Source organism: Mastigoproctus giganteus, chromosome 6 (genome assembly GCF_048544385.1).
Source record: "Mastigoproctus giganteus isolate SK-2022 chromosome 6, ASM4854438v1, whole genome shotgun sequence".
Taxonomy (NCBI): domain Eukaryota; kingdom Metazoa; phylum Arthropoda; class Arachnida; order Uropygi; family Thelyphonidae; genus Mastigoproctus; species Mastigoproctus giganteus.
Genome location: NC_143580.1, coordinates 37,988,667 through 38,011,242, shown reverse-complemented (window position 1 = coordinate 38,011,242; position 22,576 = coordinate 37,988,667). Strand labels below are relative to the sequence as shown.

At 35.6% G+C, this 22,576-nt stretch overlaps 1 protein-coding gene across 1 annotated transcript in view; it reads left to right on the top strand.

Annotated features, from left to right (window-relative positions):
* LOC150084175 (guanine nucleotide exchange factor DBS-like) overlaps positions 1-22,576 on the top strand; it is a 619,625-nt gene that overhangs the window by 573,061 nt on the left and 23,988 nt on the right. Inside the window, exons 23-25 of the mRNA XM_090376145.1 lie at positions 4,411-4,489; positions 15,363-15,450; positions 21,105-21,351. Coding sequence (XP_090232271.1) covers positions 4,411-4,489; positions 15,363-15,450; positions 21,105-21,351 — 414 coding nt within the window. The remainder of the gene's footprint in view (positions 1-4,410; positions 4,490-15,362; positions 15,451-21,104; positions 21,352-22,576) is intronic.

Genomic DNA, 22,576 nt, shown 5'->3' with positions numbered 1-22,576 from the left:
CATAATTATGGCTAAGGGTTTGCTTACTTTCTTTGCTGCCTCCTTTAATATAACTGGATAGATTGCATCCACCCCAGGTGCCTTTCTTATGTTTATCTTCAACAATATACCTCTTTTCATCCTGTTCGATGCATTTACCAGAGACCACAGATAAAGTTTGTAACACTGTTTGTAGCAGTTGGGCTCTTTTATCAGTTTCCTCATTAATGGCTTTAATTTCTCATTTTCTACCAATAGTGCATTTGTTACAGTCTCCAAATTACACCATTTGTCCATAATGATATCCCCATTTTTTTTAGGCACCTTATTAACTTTTCCGAAAAGAAAACTTGTGATATCTTTTCTCATTTTAGAAATGACCACATATACAGAGGATGCATCTTGAATATTATCACACTCATCAGTTATTGTACTTGCATAATTATCACATTCATACCTGTGAATGTGATAATTATGCAAGTACAATAACTGACGAGTGTGCTCTGTTCTCATACTAACTGAGCCATAGATCTTAACTGCTCATGGTCAATACTTTTAGAATAAATAAACTCACCTAACCTTTGTATATCGCCATGAGATTGAGGAATTTTAGGTGGCAGTAGGGGTGAAGTATCCTCTCCCTCCCTGCTGGATCTGTCTAAAGATCATTTACCGTTAGGTTTTCTATCTTCCATAATTCTTTGATATCAAAAACTCACAAATAGATTAATATTAGTAGTATTAATAAATTAATAAGAGGAGTAATAATAGTAGTATTAAATAAGCAACTTCCAAATGTATTAGTAAAAACAATTATTTCAATAATTCCAACTTCTAAATCCTGTGTTCTTGAATTGGTCCTTTTAGCTCAAATAAATCAAAAAAAAAAAAAAAAAAACAGTAAAACCTTACTATTTTACTGTTAAGCCTTGAATTTATCTCTGTATTTGCTGTAATTTATCCTGCAATTTATCCTTAATCGATCCAAAGCAACACTATAATTAGTACATAGAGATTAATAGAACAATCAAATAAGAGAAACAGCAAACTTATTCAGCTGCAATCGGCGTAAGTACAATGGCAGTGTACGTAATGGCGGCGGTTTTCCGCCATTACCTCCAAAAAAGTACAAAACTGCAATTTCAATCTTATTATGAGATTAATCTAACAAATATTACCTGAGTGCAACTATGAAGTATCCTAAAGCTCGAATATCAAAAAGAATTCACACACACACGCACACACACACACACACACCGGCTGAACTAGACAAACATTTGGAGTGACCGGATGGGTGAAATGGGAAGGGTTTTTTTCATTTTTATTTATTTATTTTTTTTTGGCTGATGCTCTATAAGCTTGCTCTCTTGCATTATATGTCTCAACTAAGGCAAATGCTAATGTTAATATGAGACATTGGAAAATATGCAGTTTCAGCATTTATCTTTGCCTCACAGCAGTTCAACAACCAAAATAAAATAAACATCCAGGAGTAATTTTTAAATCAGATTGAAACGTTAGTCTATAAAATTCATAATGTTTTGTATTCTGGTAATAATTAAATTAAACACCAACAGAAATTCATATTTTTTGTAAATATTTCACAGGCACCTGTGAAATATTTACAATTAACTGCTCAATGCTCATTAACTGTAAATAAATAAATTTTCTGTTTATACTCTGGGATGACCAAATGGTCAGAGGAGTTCACAAGGTAGACAGAATACAAGAAACAGCACTGTATTTAGCAGTCGCGGGCTTGAACTCCAGTCACTCAAGGCATGTGTACTTATGCACCCACACGCCTGACTACTCGGCTACAGCGGCCTAACTGTATTCGGCTGTTTTCACAGTCTCTTCAATTTTAAAGCCATGCACATCAGACCTATGCAAATTTTTAAAATATATGCAGCTCCAGGTACCAAGTGATTTTGTGATCAAGTGTCGTTGCCAGTGAATTTTTGCCCTTGCTTGAAGAAATAAAATCATTTCCTTGTTAACAGCATTACACTAATACTCAGTTAAATAATCCTCAGTAAAGAAATCACTTTACTAGATCAGAAGGAAAAGTAACCTTTCTTTCTTCTTTTATTTTATTATTAATCCACTACAGCTTGGTCACAAGGTGGCACTGCTCTTGCTTCCACATGCTGGGGGCCACTATCCTGGAGGGAAAAAGCTCTCCCTCCCAGAGTGAAATGAGCAAAGATTTTGCAAAGCCCAGAAATCAACTGGGTTCACAGATCCAACCCAGACATGGCAAAAACAAAAAGAGCCTGGTTCTATCACAACAAAACATCAAAAGACCAATGTAGACAGAATCCAAACTTCAACATTCCTTATTATCCACTCAACTAAAGAACAGCCAATTGGAAAACTGTCATTGTCATTTCTAGTTCTGAAATGGCTAAAAAGTACAATAGATGCACCCAAGATAGTTCATTGTTTAAGATTGGGAGACTTAATGGTTGAAGTTGTAAAAATTTCTCCCTCTTTTCCCACTGCTGCACCATATAATGGTTTTCTGTTGCAAGTCCATTCTATAAACGGAGAATGCAGAAAGGTCAGGGAATGACCACCGCATATCCCCGGAGCAATATGGCCTTTGTTTTTTTGCTAATGCTCCTAAAACAGAAAACAACAGTATTTTGTGACATCTCCTTGCAGACCAGTAAGTAATCCAATTACCTTAACATCATCACAAACATTCCAAGCAAAGTCATAGCACTTTATTGCATTCAGGATCTTGGATATACTTTCATGTTTTCTTTCAAGTCAGCAATATGAAGTAGAGGAACTGATGGGAATACATTTTCATGCAACAAAACTGCTTTTTAACTTAATTTTGAGGCATCAATAAATATATGCCATTCATTAGGGCCGAGTTCAATGCCCAGTTCATTCAGAAAACCACTATTATCTTTACAGAAACACATACTGCCTTCTATAATGAAATATTTTGAAATCACTTTGTGATATTTTCGATGTACTACAATTTTAGTTCCTGCTTCAAGGAAATTCCACTGTTATAATCTAGAACCAAAGAATTCTGCTTGCCCTAGATTAGTTTAAATCACAAACGAAGTCTTTCTACTCTCCTTTCCTATTAAGTGGTGTGTTATAATTTTCTGGTTGATAGCCCAAACCTGCTGAATTGGAACGGTCCAGCAAAATCTGCAATACAAGAATCCTTGCTATATTCATCACTGCTTCCTTTATCCTGTCATTTTGGGGGATCTGGTATTGGCAGATCTTTATTATGTGGAACAGGCCTTATTGTAAATGATATATTAGGAAATTTGATGCTATGCTTCCTTTTTTCTGGATATTCATGATAATAGCAATCATCAATGTTCCTGCAGTATGGCAAGAACCGTACCATACTGCAGGAACAGCAAAAGGCATACTTTAATTTTCTGAGTTAGTCACAAAATCAGAATTGTGGTGCAGTTAATATAGCATATATGTGCAGTGCAAATTTTGTCCTGATCACCAATCTTGCCATCAAAGTACAAAGAATATACATATTTTGTAACCATCCACATACGAAGCAGAAATTGTCAAAGTAATTCACACACTTCCTTTGCTTCTGCTTAAACATTTTGGCAATACAAAATGCTAAGCAAAACACAGAATAAAAAACAAACATTATGCAATAGATATAGATAAACTGTACACATATTTGCACTACACTGTTTTTCTGTTTCTGAAAAAGAGGTAGAAGACGAATAAACAATGTTGAACATATTTACCGTCCCCAACGTTACTGCCATTTATGAGCACATGTAAACATTAATATTTGCAGATAATTCAACCAATCGGTGTCATATTTATTTTCCTAAATGTAGAAATTGTGACATGATCTGTCACAATTTCTACATTTATGTAGAAAAATTTTTACATTTAGTGTAGACATGACGTGATGTAGTAAAAGTGATGTTTGCTAGTGTTATCAGAAGGGATGAACAGATGGGGTGAGTAGTGGGGTGTTTTTTTTTTTTTTTGGCTGATGCTGCATATTCTTGCATCATTTGCTACTACTAATGCTAATATTAAATTGTTATTTACTCTACCATCTATTAACTGTTGAAGGTCAATATAAGTTTTGTGTATTGCATTTGTCTTTCCTGTGGTATTACCACACTAATGAAATTTATTTAATTGTATGGTATAATGTATATAAATTGATTATTATTACTGAATTAAAAGTAACAGTTATAAATTTATTAAATGAAATATCTTCAATTCTACAATAAAATATTAACAATCCCATTTATAGAGTCCCTGAGTTCACACCTTGCATAGTATTATTTCCTGAATATAATAAAGCATAAAAAGCCAATACTATATAACCAGTTTACTGTCTTAAATTTGAAATATAACTTAATTTATTGACCAAAACAACCCATCACCCACCCTTTTAAATTATAGGCTCCATCAATTGAAGTGAAAGATGTATGGGTTAAGGAGATAAAAAGGGTATTGCTACAACAGTTTGAGCACCTAAAAGGTAAGGATGCCTTAGTCTGACTCAGATTCTAATGTTAATTTCTGAGTTCATAAAGTTAAATAATCAAATCTTCCTTTACTATTAATGCAATTTTTTTGATTAATGCACTGATCTGTCATAATGTTTTAGCTGCCATTATTAATTTCATTACTATCAAAATTCAGCTGCTGCTGGTCAAAATTGTGGGATGTAACTATTTTTAATATAATAGTTGTTGTATATGTTGTATCTCTTTCATAATGAGAATGTGGATTTAGGTAGGGATATGAATTTTTTATGTAGGATGAGCAAGACGTGAGACAGAGCCAGTATCAACAAAGAGAACACAATCTCACTGAACAGTTGTTTATGAAAAATTTTAATCACATTTATGTTTAACAAAATACAAACTCCCAGGACAAAGACACAGTAATATAAAACATACATGCTGCACTATTTATTAACCAAGCATCAGTGGCATCCCCACTAATTATACACATGGTGAGACAGGACCTGATTAGACCCACCTGTTTCTTTATTTCTGAAAAAAGTTTTTGACTTTTAAAAATTCTGCCTGCAGTATACCAATGCTTGGCCTTTTCCTAATGAAATGAAGTAATTATTTTTTTAAATTAAAAATTTAAATTTAAAATGTCCGTATTTTTACACTTGTTGCTTTCAAAAAAAATCAAAATTTTTATTAATTCTTTTGATAAAAAAATACTATAAATATAACATATAAACATGAAACTATTAGTTGCTTCCAGTTTTAAGTTCATAAAACTTAAATGTGCAAAAATTCAAACTAAAGTACATATTACTATTTTGCCACTTTCACTTAATAACGCTGATCAGCTTTTTTACTTTGTGTATATTTAGGAAGCTAAACAGAAGCACCATTAATCTTGTACTGGCAAATTAATGTGCAATGGATATTTTTCAGGTGGGCCTGTTCAGCTCCACACCATTATTACCAGATAATTACAGAACTATCAGTGATATTTCACAATACTTTGTTCATAGCAGTGAACTACAACTATAGTATGATTGGCATCGATTTAATTGTATCTCATATTGTGACTCATACTACTGTTATAGTTTACTACTACAAATGAAGCATCATGAAATATCAGTAATAGTTCTGTAGTGAATTTCTAGTTCATAGCCTATTATGCATTGTGCATTTATTTTTTCTTATTATTGCCAGATTAATAACGTTAGATATAAGGAAATTCCACAATTACAAGTATTTTAAACTGCAGTGGTAGTGTAATTTTTTCATACATTTTTAACAAATACAAAAAATAAAGATTGATATGAGTCATTATTTCATTACTTATATACTGATTGAAGTATGGTTCTTGATTTTTTTTTTTTTTTTTTTTTGTACTCTGACTTATGACATATCACCAGACTAGAACACGTTTGGCTAGTTAACTAATGAATCTATGGCATTATGAAATTTATTCATTAACCTCCCCACATCCTCCTCAATTTGTATTATTTTCACATAGGACTAGCGTACAAGTTAGTGCAATTGCATCATTTTTGTACATAGCCAATTACTTAAGTAATTATGAATCATTGGCATCATTAAGTATATCTCATATTGTGAATACCTCCACAAGTTGCCATGATATTGAACTACCTCAATAAGTAATGCTTCTCCATAAGAGACTATTGTTACTTATTCTCAGTCTTATACCATCACCCATATGGCACTGTTTCAGAGCTTACTGGCTTCTAATCAGTGGGTGGGCAGGTACCCTGGTGTTGCAATGATGACAACCCAGTTTCAAAGTATAACTCCACAATATGAAAGATGCCTGATGGTGTGGAGTAATTTGGATGACAGAATAGTTTAGGGCTAAAGCCTCGGGTTACACAGGGAGCTAACTAGCATACAAGTTAGTGCAATTGCATCATTTCTGTTTGTAGCCAACTACTTAACTAGTTATGAATTGGCATCATTAAGTATATCTCGTATTGTGAATACCTTCTCATATCGTGAAGGTATTCACAATATGAGATATACTTAATGATGCCAATTCATAACTATGTAAGTAGTTGGCTACGTACAGAAATGATCCAATTGCGCTAATTTGTATGCTAGTTAGCTCCCTACATAACCTGAGGCTTTAGCCCTAAACTATTCTGTAATCAAAATTTCACATAGGACATAACTCTAGGTGTTAGGGAGAAGGGCCTCAATTTTGTACATAGCTGTGAGCAAAATTTGTCTGCTACAAAATGTATCGATCTGATATTGTAGAGGGCCTTCAACATAAGTTGCTTTGGTATTGCAGTTTACACCTCAAATAAAAAAGCACTGCTTCAAAACAAATATATTGCTGTTTATTTGAAATGCATGCCATTACCCAGCCGACCAGGCTAGCCAGGTGGGTAAAGTGCCTGCCTGGCAACCCAAAGGTCGCGGGTTCAAATCCCGCCTCGGGCTTGGATCAGAGTAAAATGCAAAAACTTTGGGAGGTGCATTATGGCCACAGAAACCAATGCGCCAACAGCTAAAAAAAAAAAAAAAAAACCATTACCCATACTGTAATTTTGGAAGGGGATCTCAAAAATAGGCCTCTAACAGAGAGTAGAAAACAGCAAAAAGTTTAAATATTAAAAACAGCAATAAGTTTAAAGCATTTCACATCAGGAGAGGGGCTCCCCCCTCTCCTGATGTGAAATGCAAAATTGCAGCACAAGTGTCCACACTATTAATCTTAAAATCTCAGCTTGTCTTGGGGCTCACAGTGGGGCACCATGAGTGAACAATCTGACAAACAGTTTGTGAGGTATACCCACAATATGTGAGATGCTTGATGGTACCAAACTTTAAAAACTCGGTTTAATTTGAAAACAGCTTCATGCTGTGAGAGCTATAGAACATAATTGCACAGGTTAGGACAAGCAATAGCTTCAGATTTTGTTTGCTGCTAAGTTTATTATGAAGCCATCAATAGAAAATTTACACAGAAAATTATTAGATCAAGAACATGCCAAATAAAATGTTATAACAATATGGATTTCATACACAATTCATTCAGTAGCTTGCAGTTTTTTTTTTACCTTTGCACATAATATTAATGGGTTGCAAAATTTTTTCTGTTTCACACCAAAACTGGTATCAAACAGAAAAAGCTGCAAGTTCATCTGAGACTATCATTAGGAAATATTGCTTGAAATCTGCTACCAGATAAAATATACGTCGAAGGTGTTCAAGAAAACATGTTATTAGCCACATACCTTTTTTGATTTTTTAGCATTAGCATTAGCAAAGGCATATGATGCAAGAAAGCAAGCTTATGCAGCATCAGCCAAAAAAAAAAATAAAATACAATAAATAACAATAATAAATAAATAAAACCGCTTGAATTTCACCCCTCCATTTGTTCCAAATACCTGTCTAGCTCAGCCTTAAATTTATTTATGCTATCAACTTCCACAACAAAAGATGGAAGTCTTCCACCAACCAACTACCCGCTGGCTAAAGGCAAACTTCCCTACGTCTATCCTACAACTGTCTTTCCTCAATTTGAATTTATGCCTTCTCAGGTGGCTATCCTGAGCAAGAGGAAGAATCCCATCAGCATTGAGCATGCTGAAACCATTCACGGCTTTATACATCTCAATCAGATCACCTAGCAGGTGCCTAGTCTCCAGACACTGTAATCTGCAAAACTTAAGCCTTTCTTTGTAAGAGCAACCCTTCGTTCCATTCACTAACCTTGTTGCCCTTCACTGTACTCGTTCCAACAGCTCTACATCCTTCTTAAAATTAGGCCTCCAGACCTGTATACAGTACCCAAGGTGTGGCTAGACCATTGCCTTATACAAAGAGATAATCACCTCCTTATCCCTGCTAGAAAAATTCCTGTATATCATTGACAAGACACTATGAGCTACTCTTGCAGACCATCTGTACTGCTTAGAAAGTTTCATATCTGCCTGCACAATAACCCCCAGGTCCTTTTCATTCTCTACCACTGTCAGTGTACTACCAGAGAGTTGATACGTTACTCTGGGGTTACTGCTTCCCATAGGTAGTACTCTACATTTGTCACCTCTCAGCCCATTTGCTCAACTTTTCTAGATCCTGTTGCAGCAGTGTACTGTCATTAGTGTCCTTAACAACCCTGCCAACCTTCGTATCGTCTGCAAACTTGGACATTAAGCTTGATATACCATCATCAATATCATTTATAAATACAGAAAACAACAATGGACCAACACTGAACCCTGAGGGACTCCACTAATAACATTAATCCACAATGAGCAGTGTCCATTGATTACCACTCTCTGTCTTCTCCCACTCAACCATCCCTTTATTCATAGCAGCAATTTGCCTCCAGTGCCACACTGCTCCAATTTGTTCAGCAGTCTTCCATGTGCAACAGTATCAAAAGCCTTTCTAAGATGCAAACATATGATATCAAAGTTATTCCCTGCATCTAGTTCTTTGTGACCACATCATAGTATCCAATCAAATTGGTCAGGCAAAACTTTCCCTTAACAAAACCATGCTGTGTCCGAGCTATAACTGAAGTCTTGTCTAGATGATCTTGCAGTGCTTCTTTAACCAGTGTCTTCATTAATTTTCCTGGAACAGAAGTTAAACTAACAGGTCTATAATTACTTGTGTGGCCCTTTGATCCTCCTTTGTGAATTGGGGTCACATTTGCACATCTCCAGTCCATGGGTACCTCCCCTTAGTCCAAAGAAGCTCTCATAATTATGGCTAAGGGTTTAATTACTTCCTTTGCTGCCTCATTTAATATAACTGGATAGATCCCATCCACCTCAGGTGCCTTTTTATGTTTATCTTCAACAATTTCTCTTCCACTTTCCTCTCAGTTATTACAAAATCATCTAGCTCACTGCCAGAGTTTAATTCACCTCTGGCATTCCCCTCCCTGAATAACTCCTCATGTGTGAATGTAGATGCAAAATACTCATTTAGTTTGTTAGCCACCTGAGCAGGATCATCAACAGTTGAACCATCAATATCCAGTGGACCAATCTGATTCATCCCTTTACTTTTAGAGTTTACATAGGTAAAGAACTTTTTGCTGTTTTTCTTTGCATCCTTTGCCAAAGATTTCTCATAATCTGCCTTTGCCTGCCTAATCTCCTTTGTGACTTGGTTACAGACCAGCTTATATCTATCATAGGCTTCCATACATAAAATCCAAGGAAGTGAAGCCAGTCGACATTGCTGGACAGTGCAGTGTCGAGTCAGTTTGGTGTGACATAAGCATTGGGAGATCAAAATTGAGAGTAGGAGTGTGTTATAGGCCTAATGACTCTGATTAGTATAATAAGAAATTGTACAGGGAAATAGAGTGGGCCAGTAAATCAGAGAGTCTTATAATGGGGGATTTTAATTTCCCAGATATTGACTGGAATTTGTGGGCTGGTCACTCACACACTAGCAAGGCTTTTGTGGATTTATTGGATGATTGTTTTCTACATCAGCATGTTCGGAAGGCAACTAGAGGGAGTAATACTCTTGATTTGATTATCAGTAGTGATTCTTCATGCATTAAGAATCTGCAGGTAAATGAACCACTAGGTGGCAGAGATCACAGTGTGCTGAAGTGGGATTTACTGAAAGAGGTAACTACCATTAGGGGTAAAGGGAAGGGTTATTGCTTTCGTAAAGGCAACTATGATGGACTGAGACAGTATTTAAATTCTATACAGTGGAACCAACTGATGATGTTACCAACAGCAAATTAAAAATGGGAAGCATTCAAAGAACTTATCTTGGAAGCTACTAGGCTTTACATACCAACTAAGAAATATTGTTCAAGGTTTAGACCTAAGTGGATGTCAGATGAACTAATGAGACATATGGCAGAGAAGAAAAATGCATGGGATACATACAAATTAACACGTGACACAGAAGCCTATGATAGATACAAGTTGATCTGTAACCAAGTTACAAAGGAGGTTAGACAGGCGAAGGCAGATTACGAGAAATCTTTGGCAAGGGATGCAAAGAAAAACAGCAAAGAGTTCTTTACTTATGTAAACTCTAGAAAGAAGGGGATGAATCAGATTGGTCCACTTGATATCGATGGGTCAACTGTTGATGATCCTGCTCAGGTTGCTAACAAACTAAATGAATATTTTGCATCGACATTCACACATGAGGAGTTATTCAGCGAGGGGAATGCCAGAGGTGTATTCAACTCTGACAGTAAGCTAGAGAATCTTGTAATAACTGAGAGTAAAGTGGAGGAGAAATTGTTGAAGATAAATAGAACAAGAAAGGCACCTGGGGTGGATGGGATCTATCCAGTTATATTAAAGGAGGCAGCAAAGGAAGTAAGCAATCCGTTAGCCCTAATTATGGGAGCTTCCTTGGACTCAGGGGCGATATCCACAGACTGGAGATGTGCAAATGTAACCCCAATTCACAAAGGAGGATCAAAGGCTGACACAAGTAATTATAGACCTGTGAGTTTAACTTCTGTTCCAGGAAAATTAATGGAAGCACTGGTTAAAGAAGCACTGCAGGATCATCTTGACAAGAATTCAGTTATAGCTCAGACACAGCATGGTTTTGTTAAGGGAAGGTCTTGCCTGACCAATTTGATTGGATACTATGATGCAGTTACAAAAGAACTGGATGCAGGGAATAACTTTGATATTATATACTTGGATCTTAGAAAGGCTTTTGATACTGTTGCACATGGAAGACTGCTGCACAAATTGGAGCAGTGTGGCATTGGTGGCAAATTGTTACTATGGATAAAGGGATGGTTGAGTGGCAGAAGACAGAGAATGGTAATTAATGGACACTGCTCATCGTGGACTAATGTTATTAGTGGAGTCCCTCAGGGTTCAGTGTTGGGTCCATTGTTGTTTTCTGTATTTATAAATAATATTGACGATGGTATATCACGCTGAATGTCCAAGTTTGCAGACGATACGAAGGTTGGCAGGGTTGTCAAGGACACTACTGACACTATGCTACTGCAACAGGATCTGTAAAGGTTGAGCAGATGGGCTGAGAGGTGGCAAATGAAGTTTAACATTGACAAATGTAAAGTACTACATATGGGAAACAGCAACCCCAGAGCAACGTATCGACTCTGTGGTACTACACTGACAGTGGTAGAGAATGAAAGGGTTTGTTGTTTGTTATTTAGGAGCATTAGCAACTAAGGCCATATTGCTTCGGGATATGTGGTGGTCATTCCTTGACCTTTCCGCATCCTTCGTATTTGGTGGTGACGGGCTCGAACCCCGGTCTAATCAAGAAGCGTGTGCTATGCACTGCTGCTCCTTCCCACCTGGCTACGGAGGCGCCGAATGGTGTATTGTCGATGATATATAGGAATTTTTCTAGCAGGGATAAGGAGGTGATTATTCCCTTGTATAAGGCAATGGTGAGGCCACACCTAGAGTACTGTATACAGGTCTGGAGGCCTCATTTCAAGAAGGATGTAGGGATGCTGGAACGAGTACAGAGAAGGGCAACAAGATTAGTGAATGGAACAAAGGGGTGCTCTTCCGAAGAAAGGCTTAAGTTTTGCAAATTACAGTGTCTGGAGACTAGGCACCAGCGAGGTGATCTGATTGAGGTGTATAAAGTCTTGAATGGTTTGAGCATGCTCAATGCTGATGGGATTCTTCCTCTTGCTCAGAAAAATCATCTGAGAGGGCATAAATTCAAATTGAGGAAAGACAGATGTAGGATAGACCTGAGGAAATTTGCCTTTAGCCAGCGGGTGGTTGGTTGGTGGAACAGACTTCCATCCCTTGTTGTGGAAGTTGATAGCCTAAATAAGTTTAAGGCTCAACTGGACAGGTATTTCGAATGAACAGAGGGGTGAAGTGGAAGTGGTTATTTTTTATTTATTTATTTTACTTTATTTATTTATTTTTATTTTATTTTATTTATTTTATTTTTTTTTTTGGCTGATTCTGCATAAGCTTGCTTTCTTGCATCAAATGCCTCTACTAATGCTAATGCTAATGTCAACTTGGCGCCTCCGTAGCCAGGTGGAAAGGAGTACCAGTGCGTAGCACATGCTTCTTGATTAGACTGGGGTTCGAGCCCGTCACCACCAAATACGGAGGATGCGGAAAAGGTCAGGAATGACCACCGCATATTCCCGGAGCAATATGGCCTTAGTTGCTAATGCTCCTAAAAATCAAAAATAACAAAAAATAACTAATGTCAACCATTAATTTATATGTATCCCATGCATTTTTCTTCTCTGCCATATGTCTCATTAGTTTATCTGACATCCATTTAGGCCTAAAACTTGAACAATATTTCTTAGTTGGTATGTAAAGCCTAGTAGCTTCCAAGATAAATTCTTTGAATGCTTCCCATTTTGAATTTGCTGTTGGTAACTTCAGCAGTTGGTCCCACCATATACAATTTAAATACTGCTGAATTTAATCCAATAAATCCACAAAAGCCTTGCTAATGTGTGAGTGACCAGCCCACAAATTCCAGTCAATATCCGGGAAATTAAAATCCTCCATTATAAGACTCTCTGATTTACTTGATCATTCTATTTCCCTGTAGAGTTGCTTATTATATTCATCAGAGTCATTAGGTCTATAACACATTCCTACTCTCAATTTTGATCTCCCAATGCTTATGTCACACCAAACTGACTCGACACTGCACTGTCCAGCGATGTTGACTGGCTGCACTCCCTTGGATTTTATGTGTTTCTTAACTAATAGCATAACCCCTCCTCCCTTCCTATCCTGTCTATCTTTCCTTCCTGTACACATTATACTCCCCAAATTCCAGTTCTGCATTCCTTATATCTGTGTGACACCACATCCCTGATATCTCAACAATATCTGCCTTTGATGTTTTGAGCAACACCTCAAATTCATCAAATTTATTTACCAAACTCTTAGCATTGGTGTATATGCAAGTATACATGCACCTGTTCCTATTCTTAGCTAACCTAATACAACCCATGTGTTTACTTGTCCTGCAATGACTCCCAGCAGTCTCTGAAATACCCTGATTTTGTGGCTAACGTAAGATTAACAGAGCTCGATTGTTACTTATTCTCAGTGAGTACCACCACCCAGGGACCTGCCCACCCACTGATGATAGGCCAATAGCTTTGAAACATGTCTGGGTGGTGGTACTCACTGAGAATAAGTAAAAATAGTCTTCTCTATTAGTGAAGCGTTACTTATTCGAGGTAGTGCAATATCATGGCAACTCGTCGTGAAGGCAGAGCACAATATGAGAAAGAGCAAATGATGCCTACAACAACTACTTTGTAGTTTCTTAAGAGTTGTCTATGGTGTACCTACACACCGATATTATATAGATATTAAATTCTTAATGTATTATGCCTTGTGCATTTAGTTATTTTAAGTATTTGTATCAATATCGATGGTGAAGTTCTTTACAAAAATCAGATATGTCAATTCTTGTCTTCAGCTAAGTCAATAGTTCTCCTATGAAATGCAAGTCAATTTTTTTTGAAAACATGAAACAAATAAATAGCAATGCATACTTATTACCTACATTTAAAACATAGATCACATTAATGAGAAGCTTAAAACCTGGTTTTTCACATTGTGCAGTAAATCAAAAAGTTTCAGTACTCGTTTTAGTAAAACTCTACATACATATCATAATTTCAAAAAAAAAAAGAAAAAAAAAGTTACATGAAACTATTTTGCAAAAGACTGCTTATCTGCTGCTTTTCCAGCCTGATTACAAAATGTTGTGTTACTAGTTGTTATGCTGACTGCATTTCATATATGAGTTCACAGTTTTCCTCTTTGTTTAACAATTAACAAAAATTTCTTCAATAGTGAAATTAAAACACCTTTTTTTTGGAGGTAGGTAATATAAGCAGTTAAAGAGCACAAATTACCTAAAAGTTGATAGGTCCAATGGATCTTGTGTGCCCAACTCAGAGCATGCAAGATTAAAACCTATGATACTGATTTACATTTTTTAAAAAATATATTTAAACATTTAAAGCTAGTAAAGATAATGCAAATGTTTCTTTCGTGCAACATGTATATTTTTATAAACATGTACTCCTTGTTATATCGCACTATTAATTATTTTTATTTTTTCTATCATTTTAATTAATTTAAATGAATTTTTTAAAGTATTTTTAATTATATTATTCACACTATTGTATACATTACAATGTCTGTGCATTATGAAGTCAAAATCTGAATAACATTACAAAATCCTCTGTGGTTGGAAACAGGATACAATGCAGTTCTGTCAGATTTAGTACTTTCCATATTGAATGAGAGCTGCACCCAATACAAAATTACGTGCTTAGTAAAAACAGAATACCCCTTTGAAAAGTCATTCTGTTTTTTAACAGTGAGTGATTTTAATGTATATTTTATCATACATAGTATCTTAATAGTAAATAAATGTATTCCTAATTTTTGTCCTGCTTATCATCTTCACAGTTTTATCACTGTGAGAGAAAACTCCAATGTGGAAATTATGCTATTTTTATGAAAACTTAAATGTACTGTTATTATAACTCTTTTTTTTTTTTTTTTTTTGAGGAGAGTAATTGTGGCACAGGGTTAAAGTAAAATGTTCGGAATGTTAGATTTTGCATGTGAACATACGCATTTGTTTAACACATTCAGAATTAATAATAGGATACTACAGCAGTATGCTGAAGTATCCTATTAATAAACTTCTCAGTAAACTTCTTCATATCAGATTTTATTATCAACTCAATTTACTTTCATTTTACAATATAAAATGTATTATAAATCTTCCAGGTACACAGTATCATTGTGAATAAATAATAATTGATATGTAGTAGTTAAAATTTAATATTTTAAAGGAGAATGAGAAATGATAATTATCAGCTGTAATCATATGTCCATTTTTCTTTAGATGAAAGTATCAAGCAGCATTCAGACAAGATTCAAAAATTAAGTATGATTAATGGAATTTGTCTACAGCCTCCTGTAATAGTGCACAGGTGAGAATAAATACTTTATCTAATTATGTAAAAAATAAAAAAAACTAGCAAATAAAACTGAACTTAATAAAAATAACCTGTCACATGCTCTCCACCATGAAATAATCTATTTCTGTAAACTTCTAGAACTGTGGTACACAAACTACAGGTCACGCACAACCAATGCTAAATGAGAAATTAGTCTGATGAGTTGTTTAAAATAATTATCACATATAAATAACACAAACATAATAAATGTAAATAAAACAAAAATGAGACAATCATATCGTGATCAGAGCCTTTGTTTTATAATAAATTTAAATTTGATATAATTAATATAATTGTATTATTTTAAAAATACCTTATTTTAAAGAAATCAGTAAAGATGTTATGAGTATTGACTTCTGTATCAAGTTGTAAAGTCTTGGTGTAAAAAGTTATATCTCTACATTAATCAAGCAAAGAAACAGGGTACTGTTTCATTGCAAGTATTGAATAGGCAAGCTAAGGCAAATTATGAGAAGTCGTTGGCTAAGAATAAAAAGAAAAGTAACAAAGAATTCTTTGCTATGTTAACACTAGAAGGACAAGGAAGAAATTGACCCACATAATTATGGTAGAAATGACTCTCGTAATTTCTTGCCTCATTTGTTGCATCCCTTAATATAATTGGATAGATCCCAAGGGAGTTGACATCCCTTGCTTGGGAAATGGCTTTGGCTATTTCATTAAGAGCAAATGTATTTCTATCAATAAACATTGCTGTGCCTGTTCATCTTGTTCTCTACAATCTTGAGGTAAGGGTTCATCTATAATCTTATTCAATGAATCATTCCAGACTACTATCTGACCTCTACCACTGCCTATTGTACAGGCAATGTCAATAAAGCAATACTTTTCTGTAATAATTTTAAATACAGTATAATTATAGAAATGCACACGCCAGTGCAAACTTAAAAAAATTGTGGAAACGTATTTTGCATCCCGTAGGAATAAATGGAAGTACTGTGAAAATATTGTAATGTGAACCCAATAACATATTATTTATTTATTTTTTTTTGTAATTTGTTCCAAGTCCTTGGAAGTTGAAAATTTCGCTATATTACTAAGCTATTTATCTCTCTAAAAGGTCATTTTTATAATGTAAATTGCACTACCCTTTCATTGTTATCATATGTTCCGTTATAAGAATCAATTTTGAATGCCTTTGCGATATTTTTCTAAAACACTTTTCTGGAGGTCACTACCATAAAACAAAATGGGAAAGCCCTGGTAAACTCGATCTAATTACATTTGCAATAATACTGATAACTGCAATTGTGTGGGTTTTTATGTTATTATGGTGAAATGTGTTCCCCTTCACTGAAATCTTAAATCATATAAAAATTTATTTTTTTATCATATAAAATCATAAAAAAAAAAAATTTTTCAGAAATTTTTCATTCCTATTTACATATTACAATGATGAAGGAAAAGTGACCAACGAAAAGTGCAAGTGGTGGTAGTGCCAGGAATCGAAACAAAATGGATTTAGAAATGAAGATGAAAATGTTTAAGAAGTACGAAGCAGGACAAAGTTTGTCATCTATTTCAAGGGAATTAGGCCTTGCTACTTCAACAGTGAATACTATTTTAAAGTTCAAGGGAAGAACATGTCAAAGGATCAACGCACTTAAGATCAACAGTGATCACAAAACAGCCGTTAATAATATGGATGGAAAATTAGATTCAGAAGCGAGTGCCCCTGAGTCTAATGACCATTCAAGCAAAAGCAACAAGTATTTATAAAGATATTAAGGATAAGTATGGTGAACCCCAACCCAAGTTCGTAGCAAGCCACGGGTGGTTTACTCATTGGTTCAAGCATCATGCTGGTTTCCACAACATTAAAGTATGCGGTGAAGTCGCCAGTGCCGATTCTGCAGCTGCAGAGAAATTTTGTTATATGTTGAAAAAAATTATTGATGAAGGCGGCTATTCAATGCAGCAAATTTTTAACATTGACGAGACTGCTCTGTATTGGAAAAAAATGCCAGATCGAACATACATTGCCAAAGAGGAAAATACAATGCCAGGTTTCAAGGCGTCAAAAGATAGGGCCACACTCTTGCTTGGTGCTAATGCAGTAGGAGATTACAGATTAAAACCACTGCTTGTGTACCATTCTGGAAATCCTCGTGCATTTAAGGGCATCAATAAAGCCACCCTACCCATGCATTTCCGATTGAATCAGAGAGCATGGATAACAATATCCCTCTTTGAGGATTGGTTTAAATGCTGCTTCATTCCCGAGGTTGACAAATATTGTAAAGACGACATTCCTTTCAAGATTTTGCTACTATTAGATAATGCTCCTGGATATTCTACACATCTAGATGATTTCAGTTCGAATGTGAGAGTCATTTCTACCGCCAAACACGACTTCACTCATCCAACCTATGGATTAGGGTGTTATTTCGAATTTAAAAGCATACTATTTACGCACAACATTTGCTCAGGCATTGTCTGCAGTAGACGATGAGAAAATTTTACATTAAGGGACTTTGGGAAATCTTATGATATTTACCACACCATCTTAAACATTAATAAGTCCTGGGCGGAAATTACTAAAAGTTGTTTAAATGGCGCATAGAAGAAAATATGCCCACAGCATGTAAAAGGCTTTGAAGGATTTGAAAAAGACAAATCATATGAAGAGGTTACAGATAAGATTGTATAGGTTGCAGAGCTACTTCAGTTGGAGGTTGATGCCAAAGACGTGGAGGAGTTAATAGAAGAAGAAGAGAAGGAATTATCTAACAAAGAACTTATTATTGACTTGCAGGCAGCGATAGTAAAAGGAGAAAATGCTGACTAAGCTCAAGGTGAACCAAATGAGGAGCCAAGATGCTTCATCACCAGAGAGATGGCAATGGCATTTCGTGAAATTGCATCGGTAATGGCGAGGTTTGAGAAGATGGATCCTGACAGCAAACAATTCTTAAAAGTTAACAGAGGGGTGAATGATATGCTTGCTACAAAGAAATATACAATGAAAAGAAAAAAAGCCACCATCTAGTCAACCATTAATATGTTTTTTCGTAAGGTTGAGCGACCGACCCCTTCTAAATCTCCGCAGCAGTGTACTTATCAGCTGAAGACGTCGATTCTGGCAACGATGCTTGAGAGGTAAACTTACTGATGTTATGCCTGTCTCCTCTCTTTTTTTGTAATTTTATAATTTTGAAATTTTTTTAAATTGTACGCTTTTGTAATTTTTCCTGTGCATGAGATAAAAAATTGAATAAATACAATAAATAATTCTATTTACATGTTCATTGAACATTTCTTTTTTGATTCATTCAATTAAGCAGCACAGTTGCAAGTGCTGCACAAGCATGGGGGAAATTCCAACTTACGTAGCCGCAGAACGCAATGCTTATGTAAGTTGGGGAGTTTCTTGTACAGGCCGTTAATATACAGGAGTGAGGACAGAACTTTGGGTAATTCCAACATTGGTTGGGAAACTAGAAGTAAACCACACTCCTAATGTAAGAGTTAGGAGTATGGTTTGTCTATTATTCTGTATAGCGTTGCGGTAAGTGTAGCAGGACAATAATTAGAAAGTAAGGTTTTGCCACTGTTTTAAGGAATTGGCTGTGGATATGAACAAATTTCCAAACAGAAGGAAAAACACCAGGGTTAAAAGATAACACAACACAAAATAGGCATTAGTTCTGGAATACAAGTTTTAAGAACAGCTGGAGAAAGGGACCTGGGAACTATTTTGGTTCAAGATTGTTCAGGATTCTTGTCTTTTTGTCAAAGCACTAAATGGGGGGGGGGCTGGGCACTGAATGGGATGAATCTAATATGGAAGGAGATTTACCGAGGTATTGATGTAATAGAAGAAAAGTAATATGCTCAAATGTCAGCTTTATCTTCAGATAGGATGCCACATAACCATTAGGACATAACAAAGATGGGAATAGAGTAAGAAAAAAGTCAAGGTAGCTTTGTAGCGAGACCAGAAAGCTGAATTATCCTCTGGACAAGAAGTAAGTTTTCTTTCTCGGCTTGTTCAAAATTGAATTTGGATTTTATTAAAAACTTTACAGTGTAGGCAGAAAATGAACTGGAGATCTGTTCAACACAGGCCAGCTACAATGTACTATATTCTTATCTTGACTGGTTTTTCATGGTTTTCCAATAAAAGGAAAAGAATTTAGGGTGGAATGAGGAATAAAGGAATTTATCTCTATAAGAATAATTTAACTGACACAATTGGAGCAGATATTTAAATCAGAGAATTTAAAATGGTAGTCCATCCAGCATAGTCATTACCTTTTACACTTTTGTAATGCCAAATGACACAAAGTGAGAATGGCCACTGGACAGAGGTACCATTGGAGAAGAGAACACCATCAAGTTGTGAGCTACAGTACCTAGAAGAAACTAACATTAATTATATTTTGAAGTGCTGTTTGTAAGGAAAAGATTAAGAGTGTTACATATGTGGTTACAATTGTCTAGTATTCTATTTGGTAAATGAGCAAGCTGAGTGAGGTGATTAGTACTAACAAAAGCTTCAACATCTCTACCAGCTGCATCCATACAACTAGAGAACTGAGGCTAGCTAGAGTCACAAACATTTAAAACAAGGAGAATTAATTCACTAATTCTTATTAAGAGTTGGAAAATGGTGAGTTTCAAAGAAAGCAAGTCCAAGTTCTGAATGACTTGTAGTGGGAAAACAATAGAGGCAAAAAATGAATTTGAATGGAATAAAGAAATCTGAAGGCAAAAAAAGAGATCAAAAAGATGACATTCCAGATCAGGAAGTCTTTACAAGGAATATCAGAGTGGACATATACACTAAGCATCCCCTTTAAAGCAGAAGAAATCATAAAGTGAATAATTACGACAATCAAGTTGAAGCAACCAATAACTGAAAAAGTTGGACTGAGCATATTGTAGGCATGAAATCGATATCATTCAGATTAGAACTGGAATCATTTATATTTGTTTTTAGTTCTTTTTGCAGATAAGATTCCCTCCCCATTAGTTTGATTACTCATGATACACTGATGCAGAAGAGGTAAAAATGGGAGGGAGGAATATGTTGTATATAGTGGTACATTTTTGGATATGCTCTACACATGATAAGATTTACTTACCTGCTTAACATAATGTGGCTTCTGCAGTGCACCCTCACATACACACTACTTGTATACTCCTTTGGGTCATGGCTAGCAGAGCAGAAGCAGCAAGGTTATTACAGTGATGATCAAGATATTTCCTAGAGCATTATCTATAGGTTCGGTACAGTGGACTATAGGAGCCAAAATGTATAGAATATTGCATCCTGCTATGATGTCAGCCACAATCTCAAAAGACATGAATGGCAGAAGAGGTGCAGCCATTCTGCTGCTGTGGTTGATGTAGATAAGGTAAAAGTTGGGGGGGGGGAATGTTATATGAAGTGATGAAATTTTTGAACACTGTACACACAGTAAGACATACCCAGCTCCATAACATAACATGGCCTTGGCATAAAGTGAGATCCTTTCAAGGAGCGGACTTGCTGAATTTAAATGGGTCTAAAACTGAGTGGTGGAGGGAAAAAATTAAGAATTTTTTTTATTAGTATTTGTATAAGAGTATTATATAATCCAGATACCTTTTGAATGCTTTAGGTCACGCAATTCTAGAAGCAGTCTTAGTTGGCATAATGGACCTACCTCATACAGAAATAATGCTCCCACTTCTAAATCTGGAGAACTTGGTCGTCGAGCCACACTTGCCTCTTTGCCATATTGTGGTAATGAGAAAAATGGAGAATCTTATCCTGATAGTCATGATGACGGCTGGTCAAGTGCAGATGATTTCTCACAAACAGAAGATGAAGATGATGAAGGTGATGTATTTGCACCAATTACTGAAGTAAGTGTTCTAATTTTTATTCATTTTTTACTTAGCTTCAACCTTCTTAGAATGCCATACACAAATCTGACCAAAATAATGACAAGATAAACTAGCCTTAATCAACACATTTTAATAGCCAAAAAACATAGTTGTTACATAAAAATCTCTGGTATACAAAATTCCAGAAATTTTATGTAACAACTATGTTTTGCTTTACATTAAATAATCATGCACTTGTTAAGTGGGCAACTATTTTTTGATCTGAAATTATATTACACTAATCAGTAAATTAAAATCAATTAAAGGGGATACAACTGCCCACAAGGATTGAGACTCCTCTATGAACCAGGCCATCCCCATTCCAGCCTTTCTGGATAGCAGTATAGTTCTGCATAATTCATCCTTTACCTTTATCTTCCTGCAACCTGATACAAATGCTTCCTGCAACCTGATACAAATGGATTTGTGTTTATGCAGTAGCATTTTGACATCCTCCACATTTTATCAGAATCCATGACAGGTCCATTGTAAGAATTTAGTGATTGCTGTTGGGGTTTAGTGGATTTGATAGCTGGCTTCCAAAGTGATGTGGGTTTTGATTTACTCACTTTGGTTTTGATTCTGCTTTTAGGAAATAAGAGTGTGCCTAGTATCCATATCTTCCTCAGGGTACAGATCCAAAGTAGGATCATCCACACTTTCCTTCATTTACCTCCATTACATCCTGTGTCCCACTAATAACAGGCTGGGTCTTAATGGAGGAAGGTTTTTCTTTAGATGCTACTACCTTTGTTAGTAACGAGGTGGAAATAGCAAATGTTTTTTCTTCGTGTGATGGCATCAACAAGTAGTGGGCATATGGAGTAAAAGTCTCCCATGGTGGAACTAAGATATCAGTTGTTGATAGAACAACTGATATCAGTTGTTGATAAAATTTCCCATTATTTATTGGCATTACTTGTACTTGTTTCATTTCTTCTGCACATGGAATATTTTGCTCTGTCTTGATTTTCTGGATTTGTTTTCTTCTTTTCATCGTTGGCATGCCCTTGGGTCGGCAGGATGTTCAGTGCAGCAATTTAAACATGTCAGTTTTGGAAAAGAGCATTCCTTGGTGTTGTGTCCCTTTCTGCCACAGTGGGCACAAAGAGAAGAGCTACAACATGCCATCTGTGAGTGACCACATTTTTGGCATATAACATTGCAATTGATTAGGGGTGTAGAGGCTTATGGGACAATTCAA